The sequence below is a fragment of the Strongyloides ratti genome (genome assembly GCF_001040885.1).
Source record: "Strongyloides ratti genome assembly S_ratti_ED321, chromosome : 1".
NCBI classification, from domain to species: Eukaryota; Metazoa; Nematoda; class Chromadorea; order Rhabditida; family Strongyloididae; genus Strongyloides; species Strongyloides ratti.
In genome coordinates this window covers 6,606,369-6,625,669 of record NC_037307.1, presented here as the reverse complement: position 1 = coordinate 6,625,669, position 19,301 = coordinate 6,606,369, and the positions used below count along the sequence as shown (strand labels likewise).

The 19,301-nt window shown below is 21.2% G+C and overlaps 4 protein-coding genes across 4 annotated transcripts; 2 read left to right on the top strand and 2 right to left on the bottom strand.

Annotated features, from left to right (window-relative positions):
- Positions 1-1,335: 1,335 nt before the first annotated feature.
- SRAE_1000208400 (Tumor necrosis factor alpha-induced protein 8-like protein) lies at positions 1,336-2,218 on the top strand (the record flags this gene model as incomplete). The annotated part of the gene is made up of 3 exons (XM_024649117.1): positions 1,336-1,408; positions 1,590-1,780; positions 1,832-2,218. The coding sequence occupies 3 exons, from the start codon at positions 1,336-1,338 to the stop codon at positions 2,216-2,218; spliced, it is 651 nt and encodes a 216-aa protein (XP_024503027.1).
- Positions 2,219-5,309: 3,091 nt separating this feature from the next.
- Positions 5,310-6,204, bottom strand: SRAE_1000208300 (Protein of unknown function DUF1180 family-containing protein; the record flags this gene model as incomplete). Its single annotated transcript, XM_024649116.1, has 2 exons — positions 5,310-5,481; positions 5,987-6,204. 2 exons carry the CDS (start codon positions 6,202-6,204, stop codon positions 5,310-5,312), a joined length of 390 nt encoding a protein of 129 aa, XP_024503026.1.
- Positions 6,205-7,952: 1,748 nt separating this feature from the next.
- On the bottom strand, positions 7,953-11,519 carry SRAE_1000208200 (Pyruvate kinase; the record flags this gene model as incomplete). The annotated part of the gene is made up of 2 exons (XM_024649115.1): positions 7,953-9,501; positions 11,434-11,519. The coding sequence occupies 2 exons, from the start codon at positions 11,517-11,519 to the stop codon at positions 7,953-7,955; spliced, it is 1,635 nt and encodes a 544-aa protein (XP_024503025.1).
- Positions 11,520-13,533: 2,014 nt separating this feature from the next.
- On the top strand, positions 13,534-18,042 carry SRAE_1000208100 (Glycogen debranching enzyme, metazoa family and Six-hairpin glycosidase-like domain and Glycogen debranching enzyme family and Glycoside hydrolase, catalytic domain and Glycoside hydrolase, superfamily domain-containing protein; the record flags this gene model as incomplete). The annotated part of the gene is made up of 2 exons (XM_024649114.1): positions 13,534-13,627; positions 13,676-18,042. 2 exons carry the CDS (start codon positions 13,534-13,536, stop codon positions 18,040-18,042), a joined length of 4,461 nt encoding a protein of 1,486 aa, XP_024503024.1.
- Between the last annotated feature and the right edge of the window lie 1,259 nt (positions 18,043-19,301).

Below are 19,301 nucleotides of genomic sequence, written 5' to 3'. Positions count from 1 at the left end.
ATCAATAGTGTAAACACAAAAATGGTACATAAAAATTAAATTTTATAAAATATTACAAAGACAGGTTGTTAACATTACTAGAAGGTTTTACAAAATTGTTCTAATGTCTTGTTATAAAAAAAAAGAAGTTATTTCCTAAAAATATTATTGTATTTTTCTACAAAATAAAAGAATGTCATTTTAAACAATATAAAAAAATAATTCTTTTATTTTAAATTTCTTTATCAATACATTTTTCCTACTACTAATATAAGATGTTTTGTAGTAAAATCAATCTAATTTTGATAACGTTATTGACAAATAAAGTAACCTTCTTTTTATAAAAATTTTAAATCTTTTTCACTATCTATATTTTATATTTTTTCACATTTTAGATTTATTTTATTGATATTATTATTTTTTCATTTAATAAATTATGGAAGATAACAAAGGATTTTTTGAAGGTAAATTAAGATATTTTAACATTTAATACTAACATAATATTGTCTCTATATTAATAGCTTTTAACTTTTGTCCTTTTAAAAAACGATCAAGTACTAATTCAGGTAAATTTAACATTAAATATTACTAAAAAATTTGTAAAAATCTTTTCTTCCTGTCCTGGTCATCTTATCAATATTTTCTAATCTATATTTATATAACTTTTTTTTTTACACCATTTGACAATAAATTTTGTCTTACCTTATCAATACTTTTGACATCAAAATGTTTTACTTTATTATATAATAATATTAAAAAATTATTTTTATATAAAAATAGTAAGATGTTTAATATTATATATATATAAATACTTAATAGAATAATTAAATTTATAATTTTAATAAAAATATGACATTATTAATTAATAAATACAATAAAATATTGAAATTAAATATTAAAATTAGAAATCAAAAGAAAAAAAAAAAATTTTTAATCTTATTCTTTCTATCATAATTAATGATAAAATTATACTAAAAATATTATTTTATTTTAAATATACTTTATAAAATGTCTTAAAATTAAATATAATGGTAGACATAATGTTAATCCAAAAAAAAAGTATAATAATTAATTAGAAAAATTTTATATTTTATTAATTTAAATAAAAATATCAAAAAAAAAAAATAATTTTTTTTTCTTAATTTTTAATAAATTATAACAAAGTATAATATTCTTAATTCCAACAAATTTTATTCATCCATCTTTTGATGATACTACTATAAAAGAATCATTCTTTTTAAAATAGTCATTTAACATTATTTTCATCATTTTACATTAATTAAAAAAAATTTTTATACATTATTTTGAGAATTTAAACTAAAGAAATTTTAATTACCTAAATAAGTAAGATTCATAATGCCACATGAAATATTTCTAACACCATCACATATAACTAAAAAACAAAAAGAAACTTCTGTTTCTAAAACTGGTATGTTAATTATTATCTTATTATGTTACTTAAAATTTGCTTAAATTGTAATATATATTATATATGACAAACTAAATTTTAACTTATATTTATCATTTAACAACATAAAAAAAAGTTTATATATAAAATTTTTGTCCACTTCATCTATTTTTAATCTATTTATTATTAAAAAATATTTTAGAGTCTATCTCAGAGAAAGATCCAAAAACATTTTCAGCTGCCTCATTATCAATAAGGGCACAAAAGAAAATTGTTGGCAAGTTATCTAATAGAAAAATGATAAAAATATTGACTGGGAGTGATGTTAATAAACTTTTTGATGAACTTTATAAGGCTTTAAAGTTACACTATAATCAAGTATGTGCTGAGAAGGTTAGTTAAAATAAAATTTTTTTTTTTATCTTATAATTTAATAATTTTTAGGTCATTAAATATATTATCAAGATCTCATTAAAACTTTACGTCATTGAACAGGATGGATCTATAAATCCAGAGAATGCAAAAGTACTACAATCATTAGAGAGAACATTCAAAAGTTTTGTCTTAACTTTTATTTCATTCAATCAGGTTGAATTTAGTTATGATAGAAATTTTCTTACTAAACAATTGGATCAATTACAAGATAGTGCAACAATTCTTGTAGATACATATTTAAGTGACAAGTCTTCTAGACGTTGTGATTTTATCTTTGAACAAATTAACAATCCACTTTTTTTGGATGACCTATTTAAAGGAAAGGGAGAGATTCATGAAGCATTATTGGGAATCAACAAATATTTTGAAATTTTGATTGACAATAAACACCTTTAAATTTTGATATATATTGTGAAGTATAAAGCATAAACACAAAAATACTACCCTAAAATTCTTAATGGCAAAGTGAAAGTTTTTATTATGTCTTAACATCACATTTGAAAACACTATTTTTAGCAAAAACAAAAAAATTAAATAAAAGCAAAAAAAAAAGCAGAAAAAAATTTTTTTTTATTATTTTTTCCTTATATATTTGTATACCAAAAAAAAAATTTTTAATAAGGAATTATTAGATGTAATTTTGATCTCTATATAATTTGATTTTTAAACTGTTAATATATTGTATCTTTTTATGTTGTCTACGTATTTTAGAGATAACTCTCTAGTCTATTTTTTTCTGTGTAATTTACAAAATAAAATTCTTTTTTAAAATTAATGCTTTTACTTTGATATAAATTTGTAGTCTACTTAAACTTTAGTTTCTTTTAATTAAGGACAAAATACTTTTTCATAGTTAAGTGTATTTTCATATGATACATGCACGAGAATTGTCCTCAATTCAATATAGTTAATTGACAAAAATTGAGTTAAAATTAATTATCTTTATAAAAATAATTAAATATTTTTTTTTAAATAATTTAATTACTTTTAAAATAAGTATTCTTTGGCAATTACTTAAAACTTGTATTTTAATTATAGTATGATGTTATAAGAAATGATGACGTAATTGGTATCTTCCATCCATTTGTATTATTTTATTTTAATTAAAAAAAAAAATATATATATTTATTTGAAGATGTATTTTTACAACAAAATTAAAAATATTAACATTATATATTTATATCACTTGAAGAAATATGTTTTTAACAAATATTTTTCATTTTATTTAATTTTGCTGTATAAAAACATTATATATTTTTATTTGTTATAATAATAACATTAAAAAAATTTAAAATATTCACAAAACATTAGGATGATAAAAATTATTTCTTTAAGAATCATTATTAAAATAATTTAAAAAAAGGGTATTCAAAATTGCATCATATTTTATTGTTTTTTTTTAATATTATTAAAATATTTATGTAATCTAAAACTCAATGAGAATGTTTTGTTATCAATTAAAATCTAATAAATGTATAATTCAAAAAATATTTGTCTGATATATATATATATATATGTATATATTGATTTATTGATAAAAATTAATATTCATATCTAGTTTATAATTTAATTTTTTTTATAAATAACTTATGTAACTATTATGATATATAATTGTATACAAAAAAAAAGACTATTAATACCAACAAATGTTTGTTCATTGGATTCATGATATTGCTTATTTTTAATTTTATATTTTGATTGGAGCATGATCCTAACTATTGATGATTTAACCAACAAAAAAAAAATGATAAAATATTACAACAAGTTATTTTAAAATTAAGTCAATTATTGAAAATATTATAACATATCAATTGCAATAATGAATATTTAAAAATGTATTATAAAAATTGAATGATATTTTAATTTATTGTAAACATTTTTATCAAAAATTTTCCTTGAAATGATAATAATATGATCATCCTAAAAATTACTTTTTACATCCCTATATTTTTATGAAAAATAAGGTTAACTTTCTAATATTATTAAAAAAATACATCAAGCACATATTTATATGAAGGTAAGATAAAATCTCCTTACAAATGTGTTGAAAGTATTGACTAAAAAATAACATTCTTTCAAAATGACAAAATAAAACATTCAAAAAAAAAAAGATAAAATTATATTTTTTTACAACACATCTTGCAAAATATCAAAATAATTAGAACAATGTAATTACACTAAAATATCTAGGATATATATCTTTATTCCCAATAGCATGTGTTCTAATTATAAAATATAAAGTAAATATAAAATAATTAAATTTTTTTTTTTATTTTAACAAATATTATATATATAAATTTTAAAAATGAGATACAAGATCTGAGAAAGATAAAATGTTGCATCTTAACAATCAAGATCTTAAAAATACCAAATAATTTTGAGATAAATTTCCTCCATAGTTTAATAATTTCTCCAACCGATTTAATAATTTTTGAATAAACCTTTATATATTTTTACAATTTTTCATTATAGTAAAAATAATATTTAAAATATTTTTCATTAATATTAGGTTTTTTTTTTAAATTTTTTCAAAAGGTTTCTTCAAAATTTAGTACATTAAAGAGAGATCATAGTAACATCGTTGGGGAAATAAATTAAACTTTTGAGATTAAAGAAAAAAAAATTATAAAAATTTGTCCATATATATATATTTGATAGAGATAAAAATTTCTTTTTATATATATACTCTTTTTTTTTTGACTTAAATTATAATATTAATAGAAATATTGAATATTCATTTTTTGACAATAAAGATCATAGAGAATGAGAAATCAAATAAGGCCACGGTTTCTCAGCATCATTGATGTGTTAATGTTGTATAGAAAAATGAGATAGATTTATATAACATACATCAAAATGATAATGTATAATATAGTAATAGGTATCATTCTTTCTATTCATAAAGCATAAATGATAGAATTTTTGATATTCCTTATATTTTATCCATATTAAAAAAAAATATATAATCACTCAAATAAAAATTGATTCTTCTTTCAAAATATTCTTTTTTTTTGTATAATGAAATTGTTTTTAAAATAGATTGAATATTGGGATAATAAATCTTGATTTTTATATCATTATTTTATATCATTAACACAAAATGGAATGTTCAGATATATGGGGAAGAAATATTATTATATATATGATTGACCCAGCTTTACTTGTTTGCCATAAATGATGCTGAATTTGTGTTTACATGTGTAGTATGTAAATGAATGTAATATTCTTTATATATATTTTATAAAATGATATATTTGATAGACGGTTTTTGTAATTCTTTTCATGATACATTGGAAAATAGTATTATAATGAATAGATGTGTTGTAATGATTATACGTATATGTATATCAAGAATCACTTAATATATAATAGTGAAATTTTTCTATACTGTTTAAATATTTGTATTTAATATTGATGAATTAAAAAAATATATATATATATGTATATATTTTGTTTTGTACCATAAAAGTTCAAAATAAAAAAAAAATTATGTTGATGTAATGGTAGATATCAATTGACGACGTACATCATCATTCGATCCAAACAAATAATCATCATCTTCATCATCATCATCATCTGAATTGAGAATCAAATCAGGAGCCAACTGTTTGGCTGATAATGTTTCGTACCTTCTTATTCTTGATGTACCACGTTTTTTCCTTAAAATAAAAAAAATATAAATATAATTTATAATAAAATATAAAATGTTATAAAAAATCTTTTTAAAATAAAAAAATAAGAATTTATAAAATTATGAGGAGGTAAAAAAAAAAAATTTTTTTTTAAAAACATAGTTATAAAACTTTGACATCAAATAAATTTTACTATACACAAAATATCGATATGTATAGAGTTGTACATTTCTCTTTAATAACCTTCTGCAAAATAAATAATCCGATAAATAATTTATACTGATAAACTTAAATTTTCTCCACACCCTATCCTTATTAAGTGGAGAATAGTCTTTTTCATTAATAATTTATCTTGATAAATTATGTAAGAAGTGTTATTTAATAATGAACAATCAAATGAACCATATTTTAATATATTATATAAAATTTTGTTAAACTTATTAAAATTATATAAATATATATATAAAAGTTAATAAAAATTAGGACAATTAATAAAAAAAAAAGAAGAAACAATAGAAAAAAAAAAACTTACATATAAAATTTTGATACAATAAAAGATGCTATAAGAAGTATAATAGCAATTAAAACTAATGTTAAACGAAGGTATGTTTTATCATTCATATCATATTTATAAATTGAAGATGGTGTAGTTGTTAATTGATTTATTTCATCGTTTTCCATCTCTCTTTTTATAATATCATGTACCTCATTGATAGAAGTTATCTTTAAAAAATTTGGCAATGGAGCCATTTTTAAATAAAGTGTTATTTATATTTTCATTAGATTCGTTTTAAATATGTAGTAATTTTTTTTTTGTTTTTTTTTTATAATTTTCAATATATTTTTAAAAAAATATTTTTCTATAATAAAGTATTATTATTATTTTTTTTTTGTTAACAATAAATATTAAAATATTTATTATAGTAAATATTTTATATATAATATATTAAAAAAAAAAAATTACACGTGGATAAATAAGTATTAATATGATACATTATATAATATCTATTTATTTTATATAAAGTAAAAGTTTAATGAAATTATATAGAATAAAGGATATATATATATATATATATTATAAATTATAAAAATAACCATAACAATAGTTCTATGTAACTCATTATATTTTAAGAATAAATAGTTTTAAAGAAAAATAAAGATATTGTCTAGTAGTTGTTCAAATTATATATAGAAAAATGTGTATAGAATTATCAAGATTATCCTATGTATAAGTTAATGATGAAAAAATTTCTATGTTTCTACTGTTCATTTATATAATTTAGCAAAGACCCATTATAATATGTTGATTAAATATAAATTTACTGTGAAGATGATCTACCTTTATTTTGAGGACAAATTTTTATTTAATTATTAAAAAAAAATGATATGAAATATATTATATAAATTTTTATATCATAATTTAAATAATAATACTAATAATTTTTATTTTTTACATTAAAAAAAAAATTATTTTAAATTGAATTATCTTGAAAATATATAAATATAACAAGAAATTAATACAAATATAAATTTGTTGTAGAAATAAGATAAAGTATTTCTAAGTTGTTACTCTTGCGACATTATCTATTAAAATTGATGATATAATGTGGTAAATTATATTTGTTTTCAATAAGATATTATCAAAAAATATTATATATATATTTATTTGTTATATTATATATGGAAAAAAAAGAAATAAATTTGATAATGTTAATAGAAAAAAAAAATTTAAATAACTTAAATATATTTCAAAATCATTTCATTAAAATTTTTTTTCTTTTTATAAAAATAAAATAAAATTATTACATAAAAATTGTTAACATTGAGTTGTTTTATGTAACTTCAAATTTAGAGAATAAAACAATATATATATATATGAAAATCCATTTCTCATATAGGAAGAGTGGCAATAAATATAAGCACATATTGAATGTGAAACAGTTTTTAACTCATGATATAACATATAAAACATATGGATAAAGAAAATGGTGATGGAGAGTTAGAACAAAACATTTGTATGTAAGAGAAAATTATTTTAGCTTCTTTTATTTTTTCATTTAATTGTACAATTTAAAGTTATATTTAACACAATTTAATATTTAACATTAGAAAAATGTATGTATATCACTTATTGAACATTATATGTTAAAAAAATATATAACAAATATTTGAATGATATATAATCAGTCTATATATTTAATGGTTTTATATATTAATATTGATAATTTAACATTATTTATTGAGTAACAAATAAATATTTGTAAATAAGATACAATAAAAAGTTAAATAATGTTAGTAATTTTTAAGAGGACAAAAAAATGTATATTTAGAAAATGTTAAATTTATTATAAAAATTATGAATAAAAAAAAAATGTTTTATTTTATATCATCTAAAAAATCACAATTGAATTATCATATAAAAAAAGAAAAATCTTATTTTTTTTTTCTAAAACAAATAAAATGTATTAATTTTGTTATTTATATATTGTATGTAATTTTTATGGAGCTGTTATGATTCTTAATGTATTAGTATTTCCTGTACCTTTAGTCCATCCAGTAACAAGAATAATAAAATCACCAGATTTTATAAATCCACGATCCATTCCCATTTGAATTCCAAATTCAATACGATTATCAACATCAGTTGTCCAGTCTGGATCTCTTTCAGGAAGATTATAAAAGATTGGAAAAACACCTCTATATAAATGAAGATCAGCAACAGTTTTTAAGTCGCGTGATACAGCAATTATTGGTACTGGTGGTTTGTATCTTGAACATAATTGTGCTGATGTTCCAGTATGTGTTAAAATAAGAATTGCTGCAGCTTTACAATTGACTGCTGCAGAGACAGAAGCAATAGCAATTGTATGTGCCATTGGTGTTGGTTTAGGAGTATTAATAAGTAGCTCTTCAAAATACTTTGACTGATAAACAGCTGCTTCAGCCTCTTTACAAATGTAATGCATAATTTTTAAGGCTTGTACTGGATAATCTCCTTTAGCTGTTTCACCAGAAAGCATAACACAATCAGCACCATCAAGTACAGCATTAGCAACATCAGAACCTTCAGCTCTTGTTGGTCTTGGTTTATGTACCATAGATTCAAGCATTTGTGTTGCACATATTACAGGTTTTCCAGCTTTATTACATTTTGAAATAAGCATTTTTTGTGCTAAGAAAACTTTTTCAGCTGGAATTTCAATTCCAAGATCACCACGGGCAACCATTATACCATCAGCTGCTTCAATAATGCTATCAGCATTAATTACACCTTCTTCATTTTCAATTTTAGCAATAATTTTAATTCTTTTACCTTCTTCACCAAGAACTTTTCTAATTGTATGAATACCATCAGCTGTTCTAATAAATGATGCAAAAATTATATCAACATGATGTTCAATTCCAAATTTAAGATCAGAAATATCTTTATCACTAACAGCTGGTAAATCAACACTTGCTCCAGGAAGATTAACACCTTTTCTTGAACCTAACATACCACCATTTTCAATAAGACAAATGATACCATCTTCTAATATTTCATGAACAATCAATGAAATTAAACCATCATCAATAAAAATTTTTCCCCCAGGATTGACAACTTTAATTATATTGACATAATCAATATACAATACAGTTGCTGTTCCAGAATTTTCATAATTTTTATTTGTTGTTAGATGAATAAAATTTCCTTTAACTAATTCAATTTCAGCAGAACCACCTCCAGTTAAAAGTCCTGTTCTTATTTCAGGACCTTTAGTATCTAAGGCTATTGCAATAACTCTTGAATCAGTAAAACTATCAACAGCTGCACGTATATTATGAATAGTTTCTGAGTGATACTCATGACTTCCATGTGAAAAATTTAACCTAGCTATATTCATTCCATTAGCAATCATAGTTTGAAGCATTTCAATTGATCTACAGGCTGGTCCAATTGTACATATAATTCCTGTCTTTCTAATTTGATGTGGAGTTTCTCTAATATCAAGTTGGCACATGTGTTCTAAATGTGTTCCAGCATTTATCTTTGAAATATTTTGTTCTTGACTAAAAAATTACTTATTATTATTATTATTAAAATATTGATAAACCACTTTTATTTATTTATTTTTTTTAAAATTTTACTTATATTAAAAATATTTTATTCTTAAGATAAGACAACTTTTACTTACTTAGTATATGCAGCTTGCTCTAATTCTATGGCAAACTTTGCATCCAAGTCAGAAATAGCCATGTTTTTTTTTTTACTATATAAAATGTAATTTACTTATATGTAAATACTATAAAAATATAAATTATTAAACCTATATATAAATATTTATGAGAAATAAAAATTTAATATAATAATTATTACATATTTATTTATATTATTAAAATGAACTTTTAATAAACTAGAAAAAAAAAAGTTATAAAAAAAATGTAATATAAAAATTTTTATAGATGGGAAATTTATTTAAAAGATAAATAAGAATAAGCAATAAAAATTACTTTGACATTAAGTTAAAAGAATACTACACAACTTATATCATATTTTCTCACAAACTAATACAAATGCCGAGATTATAAAGTTTGAATGAATGAATATTTATTAGAAATGAAATTTAAGAGGTGGTAATATAAGATTCACAGAAAAAAAAAAATATATGTTTTTGAAGGTTAAGTATTATATAAAGCAATTGAAATATATTTAAACAAAAAAGTAAAGTATTTCTTTTGTATATTTAAATATTCGTCAAAAAGTTCCAATTTCTATAGGAACAATAAAACTTTTTATTCATAAGAATTATCTTTTTTAAATATTTGGTTACTTTTTTTTAATGGTGTTAAAAATAGTAGGTTATTAAAACATTTTCTTTTATTTTTTAAATTAACTTAATAAATAAATAAATTTATTTTTCTTTATGAGGTAATATAGTAAATAAAATTAAGACCGTATTTTAACACTATTTTATAACAATGATTTAATTAATACTATATATGTATATATATGTATAATTAAGTTTTGAAAAAAAGATTAGAATTAGTATAGGAAAGTGATAAGGCAAAATTTTTCTTTTATTTCAATATTTTGATTTTTTTTTTACATATTAGTAGTTTATAAAATCTGTCATTCACAAAATATACATAGCTCATTATATACTACTTTTATTTTTTAATAAAAAAGAATACATATAAATATTGTTATTAAAAATATTAAAATCTATTTATTATTAATTGTTTATTTCTATTGTTTCGAGTATCATCAATTAATGGAAATATATAAATATATGATAAATTATAAAAAAAGCTCAATGAGGATACTTTTTTAATTATTTATAATTATATGTAAACACATGAAAGAGGTGTGTTTATTCATATGTTTCATATATGATAAAGATTTTAAAATTTGTTGATGTAAGTAAAAGAATAATTGTCTATAAAGATTGTCTTACTTGTTCAATTCAATAAAGATAAAAAATTAATTTTTAATCTATATGATATTTAGCACAATTTTGATGCCTTCATAATTCATATTATAAAAAAAATAAATATGTAAATAAAAATGATTTTTACATTTAATATAACATTTCAATAAAATAATTTTATTATATATATAATAATTTATGTTAGAAATATATATATATATATACTCCAAAGATATTTTTGGGACATAATGTTGGTGTCATTAAACAAACAACAATTAACTTTAAAATTTAGCTTAATAATAGCATTTCAAATCGTTTTTTTTTTTGCTTATTATCTAAATAATAAAAGTATTGTGTAGTTTTTTATTCTATTATTTTAATCTAAAAAACTTAAGTAGGCAAATAACTTTTTTTTATGTAAAATTTTACTTAAAATATATTTAAAGAAAAAAAAATAAAGAACTTTTCTAAAATATTCACTTTATAATCATATTTAATTTTTATTTATAAATTATCATATAAAATAAGATTTTTAAAAGTATTTATATAATTATATTTTTTTTTATATACTTACACATAGTAATCATTTTCATGTTGTTCTTCAATTGTAAGTGTTCTAACTTTTTTAGGTCTAAATTTTGTGTCAAGATAATGTTCCATATTATTTAAAATGTAGAATTAGTGATTACAAATAAGTAATATAGTTGTTCTTTAAAGTAAAAAATAAGAATATTAAAATGTTTTACTCTGTAAATATATATAACATTATATATAATTTATTTTAACCCATAGCTTAAAAGATAACAATATAAATATTATTGTCACTTGCTCTTTTCATTAAAAAAAAGAAAAGAATATTTAAAAAAATTTTCTTTTTTATAAATAAAATGTTTTAACTTTTAAGCAAACTTTTAAGGTGTATTCAAATAGGTGATAGTGATAAATATTAAATTTTAACATAAATTATTTAATAATGTATAAAAATATTTTTGTGATTATTTTAAAAAAATTTATGATATGAATAATAGTTTATGCAATACAATATTTAACACAAGATAAGATTAAATAATCATTTAGTCAATGAATTAAAATATAAAATAAATATTCAGAAAATGTGGATAAAAACTTTCAAATATAATAAAACTAAAATATGTCTAACATTCATTCAATAAAAATAAATATATAACTATTTTGAAAATAGCCATATAGAGTATCTAAAATGATATATGTTTTCTCATGTCATCAACATTTAAGCTAATCTTTCAAGTAATATTTTAACTATGACAATTGATCTTATAAAATTATATTATATTTTTTTTTTATTTATATTTATAAGTTTTTATTAATTTTTTTTTTACTATAGAAATAATAATATTTTATATATATTTTAATAAATATTATTTTTAATATTATAAAAGTCAATATAAACTATTTATTATTAAATTCATAATATTTACCAAAAAAAAAAAAATTTTTTTTTTTATTACTTTACATTAACAATTTAGTTTGTTATTTTTAAATTCAACTATTATTATTTAAAAAAATACAAATAAATTAAAAGGTTAATATAAAATAATGAAATTATTTTACATTAATGTTTCATATTACACTTCCTTCTAATATTTAAAATGATGTTATATTATGATACTCGTAGATATATATATATATATATATATATATAATTAAATTTTATTTTATCCACTAACTTTAAGTTTAATAATTTTTATTTTACTATCAAAAATATATACTTATCAATGAACCATCAATATATTATATTATTAAGGATGTTTAGTGTAATCACGAAATAATCATTAATTCTATAACATTTTTATTGAACAACTATCATATAAAAATATTTTAATTAAATTGTTACGCCGTCTGTATATTTAAAAATTTTAGATTGTTTGTTTGAATTTATATATATACATATATATATATATATATATATATATTTAATAACAATTATGAAGCATATATTTAAGAAATTTTAACTACAAAAATATGTCAAATGTTAGATATTACATTTGGCAATTTATTATCTTTAATATATAAAGTTTTGTTTATTATTTTTATATATAAAAACAAAATGTTTTTTATTTCAATATTTTTTTTTAATATCAATTTAAGAATGTTATTCATTAATTTTTTATTACAAATAAAATTGTGATATATTAACACAAAATAAAATTCATTTTGTTATTTGTTTATATAAGTATAAAGTGTAGTGATTTAAATTTTAAGTTGAAAATTTTAAGAGTCCTTTTGTTAAACTAATCTATTCTTACAAATAGATTATTTATCTTTATATTTAAAAATTTTCCTTATTCTTGAAGACGATATGTTTGTATATAATATATATATATTATCTTATTCTAATAGTTGTGGAGGGCGGATAAATTTTTTTAAATAAAAGATAACTTGTAAAGATATGGAAATAGAAATAATATATATATCTAATTGTAAAAATTTTCACCTACTACTATTTTTATGATTTTTTTTTTAAAATAAAATTTATACCTTCTAATATAATGTTTCTTTTTATTGATCATTTAACAAATCTTATGATATTTAATATTATTAAATTGTCAAATGTTATTTTAACTCTTCTAGGCTGTCATATTTAATACTAAATATATTTATTTTTTTTTTAATAAATTTAAATTAAAAAAAAAAAATGATATCAAAAAAAAATTGCAACTCTGAAATAAGAATAATTTTATTGGAAAAAGATTTTGATGGAAAACATAATTTTTTAAAATTACAAAAAGGTGTGTTACAAAAATAATTAATTAAATTTTTATAAACATTTTTATTAGGATGGTATGTCCGTTTTCAATTGGGTGAAACATTAATTACACAAAATGTTAATATAAATATTTATAGAAATGGTGAAAAAGAATATAATGAACAATTAAAGGCTGGAAAATTTGGTAAAGATTCATTTCTTGATATTGAATGTACTATAGCTGGTACATATTATTTTGAATATGAAGGTGATAATGATTCTAAAGGAAGAGGTTATTATCATGTTGAACCTGAATTAATTGTTAAAGATAATCATAAAATTCCTTTAGATGCCATTTCTTGTCAAACATATCTAACTAAATTACTTGGTAATTTTGATGAATGGAAAGATAAATTGAAAGTTTCTAGAGAATTAGGATATAATATGATTCATCTTACACCAATTCAAAAACTTGGTATTTCAGATTCTTGTTATTCTATAGCAGATCATTTGTCAATTGATAGTAGATATAAAGGAAATTTGCATGATGTTGAAAAGTTACTTCAAAAATTGCGTGATAAATGGGGGATGTTAGTTATTCAGGATGTTGTTTGGAATCATGCAGCAAAAAACTCTAAATGGCTGGAGGAACATCCTGAATGTACATTTAATTGTGTTAATTCTCCACATCTTAGACCGGCTTATCTTCTTGATAGAGCTTTGGTTTATTTCTCAGAAGAGATAAGAGATGGAAAATGGGAAAATAATGGTATTCCAGCAGTAATTGATAATCATAATCATTTAAATGCCATTAGATATGCTCTCCAACATACAATTATACCAAATTTAAGATTATGGGAATTTTTCCAGGTAGATATTGAATCTGTTATTCAAATATGTTTAAGAGAAGCTGGAATAATGGAAGTTTATGGTGGAATTTCAATTGAAAGTCCAAGTATTGAAGAAATAACTATAATTCAAGATCCAGAATATAAAAGATTTGGTTGTACAATAAATTATGATTCTGGAATAAAACTTGCACTACAAAAAGGACAAAATGGTTTAATGGAAAAATTAAGAATATTAAATCATGATATGTTTTTAAGAATAAATGATATGATGATGGAAGCTATTAATGCTATCATTGGTCACATCAATTATGAAAGAGTTTCAGATAATGGACCAAAATTAGGTAAAGTGACAGATGAACATCCTCTTGTTACTAATTACTTTGCCTATCCATCTGAATCTTCATCTATTGATAAGGACGAAGAAATTATATTTGATAAAATAAAAGGACAACAATGTAGAGCATGTAATGGATGGGTTATGGGAGATGATCCATTAAAAAATTTTGCTGAAAGTCATTCTCAAGTATACTTAAAACGTCAACTTATAAGTTGGGGAGATAGTTTAAAACTTAATTATGGATCAGGACCATCACATTGTCCATATTTATGGAAGTATATGAAAGAATATACAGAAACTTGTGCTAAATTATTCTGTGGTTTTCGAATTGATAATTGTCACTCTACACCAATTCATGTTGCAGAATATCTTTTAAATGCAGCTAGAAAAATAAAACCAAATTTATATGTTATTGCTGAATTATTTACAGGAAGTGAAGAAATCGACAATATTTTTGTTAATAGACTTGGAATTACTTCCTTAATAAGAGAAGCACAAAATTGTCAAAATAAGGAACAAGGAAGAATGGTTTACAGATATGGAGGAAAACAAATGGCTAGTTTTATGGGTCAAGAATGCAAGGCATCAAATTCTGTTGCTCATGCAATTTTGTATGATCAAACACATGATAATCCAAGTCCAGCTGATAAATTTGGAAGTATGTATTGTTATCTTCCTACAGCAGGTTTAGTATCAGCAACTGCATGTGCTATAGGATCAACAAGAGGATTTGATGAATTTGTAACATTTTCAATAGATGTTGTCAAAGAAAAACGTCAATACAAAAGTTGGAAAGAACTTCAAGAAAATAATTATGGATTAACAAAAGCAAGAAAGCTAATAAATGATTTACATTCAAAAATGGCTTATGAAGGATATACTGAAGTGTTTGCAGATCAAGTAACAGATACAGTTGTTGCTGTTACCAGAAGAAATCCAATAAACAATGATGTAATAATAATTATTACACATAATTGTTTTGGAGAATTTGAATGGAATCCTAATGCAAAAGATATTGTAGTATGTGGAAAAGTAAATAAAATACTTTTTGAAATGAAAACAAAAGAAAACACAGAATTAGAAGACAAAGATTTATTTAACAAAAAAGAAAGTGATAATGATAATGAATCTGATAACAAAATTAGTGGTGTTTCAAGATTCATTGTTGAAATCAAAGAAAATTTGAAACCAAATGAATCTCATTGTATTGAAGTAATCAATGAAAATATTGTTAAATTCAAGAATTTTCCATCTGGAAGTATTGTGGCTTTTCAAATAATTCAAAATGAAAAAAATACTGCTGCAATTAATGATGTTGAAGCTTTCATAAATAGTAAAGAATCAGAAAAAGTAGATAAAATAAAAAAAGCTATTGGAGAGTTAGATCTTTATTATTTCAATAAGCTTCTCTTCCGTGTAGATGGAGAAGAACGTGAAGATTCAGGCGATCATGCATATAATATTCCACACTGGGGATCACTTCCATATTGTGGTTTACAAGGAATTCGTAGCTTAATAAAAAGAGTTGCTTCTGATAACGATCAAGGTCATCCTTTGTGTCATAACATAAGAAATGGAAATTGGTTAGCTGAATATTGTTATAAGCGTCTTCAGCGTGGAGAAGAACTTAAAAAGGTTGGGGATGCTTTTCAAGACGTTCTTGAAATTCTTCAAAACGTTCCTTCAAATGTCAGACCAACTTATTTTGAAAGAGTTTTTACTATCTTGTATAGTGAAGCAAAAAAAGGATTTCTCAAAAAATTAAGAGCAAATAAAGATTTACCGACCTGCAAATTAGTAAATAGATTACTTCTATCTTCAGCATCATTTGTTTCTTATGTTAAGAATGCCGAATTATCACCTATAAGTGAAAAATTATTTACAACTGAACAAAATCCTTCATCACTTGCAGCAGGATTACCTCATTTTACAACAGGAATTTGGAGAAACTGGGGTCGTGATACATTTATTGCTCTTCCTGGAATCCTACTGTTAGCTGGAAGATTTGTTGAAGCACGAAATATTATTCTTAGTTTTGCTGGAACTTTAAGACACGGGCTTATACCAAATCTTCTTGCAGCAGGAAAAGGAGCAAGATATAATTGTAGAGATGCTGTATGGTTTTGGTTAGCAGCAATCATGAAATACATTGAAATGGCTCCATGTGGACCAGAAATATTAGAAAGGCCAGTCATTAGAGTATATAAAAATGACGATGCTGAATTTGATCCTAATGGTAAAGAAGAACCATTAAAAGAAGTTATTTATGAGGCACTTTCAAAACATTTTAATGGAATAGAATTCAAAGAAAGAAATGCAGGAAGGGAAATTGATGAACATATGCAAACTGAAGGTTTCAATGTTAATGCATTTGTCCATCCTGGAACTGGATTCATTTGTGGAGGAAATCAATATAACTGTGGAACATGGATGGACAAAATGGGAAGTTCTATTATAGCTGGTAATAAGGGATACCCAGCAACCCCAAGAGATGGAGCTGCTGTTGAAATTCAAGGATTAGCAGTTTATGTTTTAGAATCTCTTGAAAAATTATATGAAAAAGGACTATATTCAACAAATAGTGTAACAAATTCTAAAAATGGAATGAGTTGGACATTTAAAGAATGGGCCGGAAAAATAAGAACGTACTTTCCTAACTTTTTCTATGTTTATGAAAATGAAAGTGACGAAATGGCACATAGAAGAGGTATTATTAAAGATTGCTTTGGATCTACAGCACGTTATACAGATTTTCAGTTGAGGCCAAACTTTACAATAGCTCTTTGTTATGTACCAGATCTCATTGAAACAAATAAATCTTGGAGTGCTCTTAAAATGGCTGAAAAAGTTTTAATGAGCAGACTAGGAATTAAAACATTAGATCCTCAAGATTGGGCATATTGTGGAAACTATAATAATCAAGATAGTCAAGATAAAAAAACAGCTTGTGGATGGAATTATCACCAGGGACCAGAATGGTTATGGGTAGCTTGTTGCTATTTAAAAGCAAAACTTGAAATTGGATGGAGAAGAAAATTAGAAGGACATAAAAAAGATTGGATAGATGTATGTAAAGAAATTACAAAACAACTATACATCTATGAAGAATATATTGATGGAAGTTTATGGGCTTCTTTACCAGAACTAACAAATGAAAACGGTTCTCATTGCCCACCATCTTGTGAAGCTCAAGCATGGTCAATTGGATGTTTATTAGAAGTCATTCAAAGATACAATCAACTGTTGAAAATGGATGAAAAATCTGAATGATAAATATTTTATTACTAACCATTTAATTGTTTTTAAATTTACAAAAATATTTGATAATAAAAATATCAGTAAGTATTTGAGACTTTTGTTACATCACATTTAAATTATTGTTTAAAAGTATATTTTTTTAAATATGTATAATAATGTTATATCAAATTCTGTATCACTTCTAATAGATTTTTTTAGAAATAGGAATTCTTAAAATTTTTTAAATTAAAATATAATACTAATAATTTTATTGCTGTTAATTTGTTAAATACCAGTGGTTGTCAATTTTATAGACAAATAGGTAACAATATAACAATATTTATTCAAACACAAAGAGTACAGATATAATGTATAAATAAAAAAAAATAAATATTAAAATAAATTAAAATTACTTATCTGTAAGATATTGTTTTAGTTTTTGATAAATATATAATATATATACAATAATTTTATAGGCTAAAGAAGTTTTAAGTTACCCTTGAAATTTATAAAAAAATTGTGAATAGTCAAATTACTAATATCAAAATAAATTTAAAGTGAAAATTTTATTTATACTTGAATACTTTTTAAAGAAATCATTTTGATAATTATTTATTGAATCATCCTTTATATGACAAATATATAACAATTTTGCATACATTTGTACTTATATTGCTTAATATTCAAAATTTAAAAATACAACGAGATTGATATTTGTTCTATAAATAATATTCTAATTTTTAACATTTATTTTTACTAAAATTCAAATTTAATGTACTGTTTTTAAAATTCAAATTTTGTATTATATATATATTATGAATTTTGTATTATTTTTCATTAAAAAAATTTTTTTTTACATTATCTTATATTACTATTTTAGGAGGAAAACAAAAATTAGGTCTGCTGAATTAAAAACAGATTCAATGAAGTTTCAATGAATATTCAAAAAAAATTATAAAAAAGAATCGTAAGTTCAAAAAATCATTTTACAAGTACAATCATTTAGATCATTGAACATCAAATTCTGATTTATTTTTAAAATTTGAATATAATGCAATTTAATATTTAAATTTTAAATAAGAAACAAATTTTTGCATGGATATGCTTATTTGCACAGCAACAAATTCATAATTTACTCTAAAAATAGATAAAAGCAAGTATAATGAGGACCACCATGTTGATGGAGTTTGAACTATAGGTAAGATGGAACGAACAGAAAAAGACGTCTTGTTAACACACACAAAAAAAACCATCATTTTCTGTCGTAAAAAAAAGATAATTTTCTATCAACG